General features: G+C 55.3%; 2 protein-coding genes across 2 annotated transcripts in view; both read left to right on the forward strand.

Moving 5' to 3' along the window:
- Positions 1 to 1100: 1100 nt before the first annotated feature.
- Positions 1101 to 2136, forward strand: LOC103774407 (C-C motif chemokine 4 homolog). The gene is made up of 3 exons (XM_008941811.1): positions 1101 to 1173; positions 1434 to 1548; positions 2037 to 2136. The coding sequence occupies exons 1-3, from the start codon at positions 1101 to 1103 to the stop codon at positions 2134 to 2136; spliced, it is 288 nt and encodes a 95-aa protein (XP_008940059.1).
- Positions 2133 to 3026, forward strand: part of LOC103774408 (E3 ubiquitin-protein ligase TRIM39-like) — a 5645-nt gene continuing 4751 nt past the window's right edge. Inside the window, 1 exon segment of the mRNA XM_008941812.1 lies at positions 2133 to 2168. Within this exon segment, the coding sequence (XP_008940060.1) occupies positions 2133 to 2168 (36 nt within the window).

Raw genomic sequence — 3026 nt, forward strand, 5'->3', positions numbered from 1 at the left:
TATTTGTGAAACTGCAGTGTAGTGACAGGACCAGTTTAGAAGTGTTTTGCTTGGGAGAGACCTTTAAGATCACCAGGTCCAACCATTCCCCCAGCACTGCCAGGGCACCAGTGACCCATGTCCCTCAGCACCACATCTCCATGGCTTGGACACCCCTCCAGCGATGGGGACTCCACCACTGGAGCTTTGACAAGCCTTTCAGGGAAGACATTTTTTTCCTAATCTCCAACCTAAACCTCCCCGGGTGCAACTTGAGGCCACTTCCTTTGTCCAACAGCTTGTTCCCTGGGAGAAGAGACCGACTCCCACCTGGCTCCAGCCTCCTGTCAGGAGCTGTGCAGAGCCAGAAGGTCTCCCCAGAGCCTCCTTTGCTCCAGGCTCAGCACCCCCAGCTCCCTCAGCTGCTCCTCACCAGATTTGTGCTCTAGACCCTATAGTTTCCTAATAACTCATTGCAGAGAAGAGAAGCCCAGACCTGGGATGACACCAGGCTCTACCCTCTGCTCTGCCCACTGACACACTGGTGGCCTTCTGGGTCACCTGAAGAAAGCTCCCATCTCCTCGGGCCATCACTGCAAGCAGGGCAGGGTGTGGCTGCCCTGTGCCTGACCGACCTGCTGAGCAGGCAGACCCCAGATTGTGTGTGATGCAGATATTTTGGGAAGCATGAGTGTGTGGCGGTGACAGTCATTCTCCATCCATCGCTGTCGTATGACTTCTAGACAAGAAGTCCATTTACTCTTCTTCCGAATTGCCACTTCTAGGTTGCCTGCAGAGCGCTTTGGTCAGGGGAAAGGAAAGGAGAGGTCATATCCTGTTCTCCATCATTTCATGGTATTTTGCCAGTGTGTAACATGCCACGTCAGGGCACTGCTCTCCGCGGGGCGCCGGGCACTTCCCCTGCAGGGCTGCCTGGCACCCTTGACACAGCACTTTGCCCATTGTCTCATCTTCCAGCAACGTTTCTGGCACGTTTCCGTCCCCACGGACTCTCTGGCCTATATAAGGGGGGCTGAGAGGCATCTCCTGCCAGGCACGGCAAGAGTCACTCTGCAGCAGCACAGCCCGACTCCTACAGTTCATCCTCACCCAGCAGAACCATGAAGACCTCCACAGCTGCCCTTGCTGGACTTTTTGTGGCTGTCCTCTGCTACCAGGTCTCCTCTTCTCCAAGTGAGTCCAAACTCTCCTCTATGAGGAGCTCTCTCCTTTTTCCTCCTGCTCTATAATTCTAGTAATGAGTGGCAGCTCTCCCTTCCAAACATCTCCTGCAGGAAAGGAGAAGCATGTCTTGCAAGTCCTTGGATTCCTGAGGGAAGGATGGTGGGAGCAGCACTTCCTCCAGTGGGGACCTCCTCACCTTCTGACTCTGCTTCTCCTCACTGCCACTCTTCTTGCTCCGATTTAATCAGAAAACTTAACTTCTCTTCCAGTTTCTCTGGACTTTCTTGGTCCCTGCTGCATCAAATATGTCCCCAAAGAGCTTCCCTCAAAACTCGTGGTGAGCTATGAGTACACAGGCAGCCACTGCTTCCAGCCAGCCGTGATGTGAGTACACCTCCTGCCCAAATCCTAGGTGGCCCTGCTCTGCTGGAGGGTGGCAGTGCCAGGAAACTCCACATCTCACCACCTTTTGGCAAGGGAAAACACCGTGCTGGGCTCCCCTGTGGTAGGAGAGTAGTGTGGAAACATCTCAGAGGCTGATCCCATGTCCCAGGCAGCAAATTTCTGGAACTCCCTGTTAGATCTGAGCCAAAAGAGCTCCTGCTGGTCACCCTCCTCATGCCTAGGTAGGTAGGGTGGTGTCCCAGCTGGAGCAGGCGTGCTGGGGACAATGTGGCTTATATGGCAGAGAGCAAGACACCCAGAATTACACTGAGTCAGCCTCCACACTGTGCTTCCCTGGGGCTGTTCTGCAGCTATACAAGTGTCTGGTTTGGTGGGGTTCACTAGTGGCAAGGAGCAGGTGGTTCCCTATCCTCTCCTCTCTTCTCCTCTCCTCTTTCTGATTCTGAAATCTGGATTTCTTTCTGCAGATTTACCACAGTCAAAGACAAGAAGGTCTGTGGCAAACTCAGTGATAAGTGGGTCCAGGACCTTGTGAATCCACAGAAGGACAGGAAAGGCAGTGGATGAACAGCACCCTGCTCCCTCCAGGCATCACCTCTGTGAGGACCTTCTCTCATGGGCACCTCTGACACAAGTCCCTTTTTTCCTACTGGCTGTGAATTTGTCAGACTATTTAGTAATGTTTATCTCTTTTATTTAAGTTTCTGCAAAGGCATTTTTAATTTATTTGACGTTTTCAGTGTGACTTTTCATTCTGATTTGTACTGTTTGTGTTGAAGTTCTTTGGTATAATAAAAAGGACCAAACCCTTCAGCTTCTCCCACTGGCTCTTGGGGTGCTTCACAGAGGCTGTGGTGGGCACTGGCAGCTCCGCCTGCCACTAAAGGGGTCTGTGGGGTAGTGATGGGGCTGCCAGCTGCGCCCCCAGCCACCTCTGCCCTCCCTGTGCCCGGGCTTATCTCTGGGCACGGATTATTCCCAGCGCTTCCTAATTTGTCGGGCTCCCCCGGCGGGGTTTTGCTTTCATGCTGGAGGGAGGCCCAGCCTTCAGGGCTGGCTGCAGCTGTCCCGGGCGGCACCACGCTCCTCCCCCAGGGGTAGTGATGGGGCTGCCAGCTGCGCCCCCAGCCACCTCTGCCCTCCCTGTGCCCGGGCTTATCTCTGGGCACGGATTATTCCCAGCGCTTCCTAATTTGTCGGGCTCCCCCGGCGGGGTTTTGCTTTCATGCTGGAGGGAGGCCCAGCCTTCAGGGCTGGCTGCAGCTGTCCCGGGCGGCACCACGCTCCTCCCCCAGCCCGCTCCGGCGCTTCCGTGGCCGGTGGCACTCAGCAGCGAGGCCTCCTTCTCCTTCTCCTTCTCCTTCTTCTCCTTCAGCTTCTCCCTCGCCTTCTCCTCCGGCATCTCCTCGGGCTTCTCCTCCGGGCTTTCGTGGCACTGCCTCCCCGTGCAGACGCCA

The sequence above is a fragment of the Merops nubicus genome, unplaced genomic scaffold (assembly GCF_000691845.1).
Source record: "Merops nubicus isolate BGI_N331 unplaced genomic scaffold, ASM69184v1 scaffold16666, whole genome shotgun sequence".
NCBI lineage: Eukaryota > Metazoa > Chordata > Aves > Coraciiformes > Meropidae > Merops > Merops nubicus.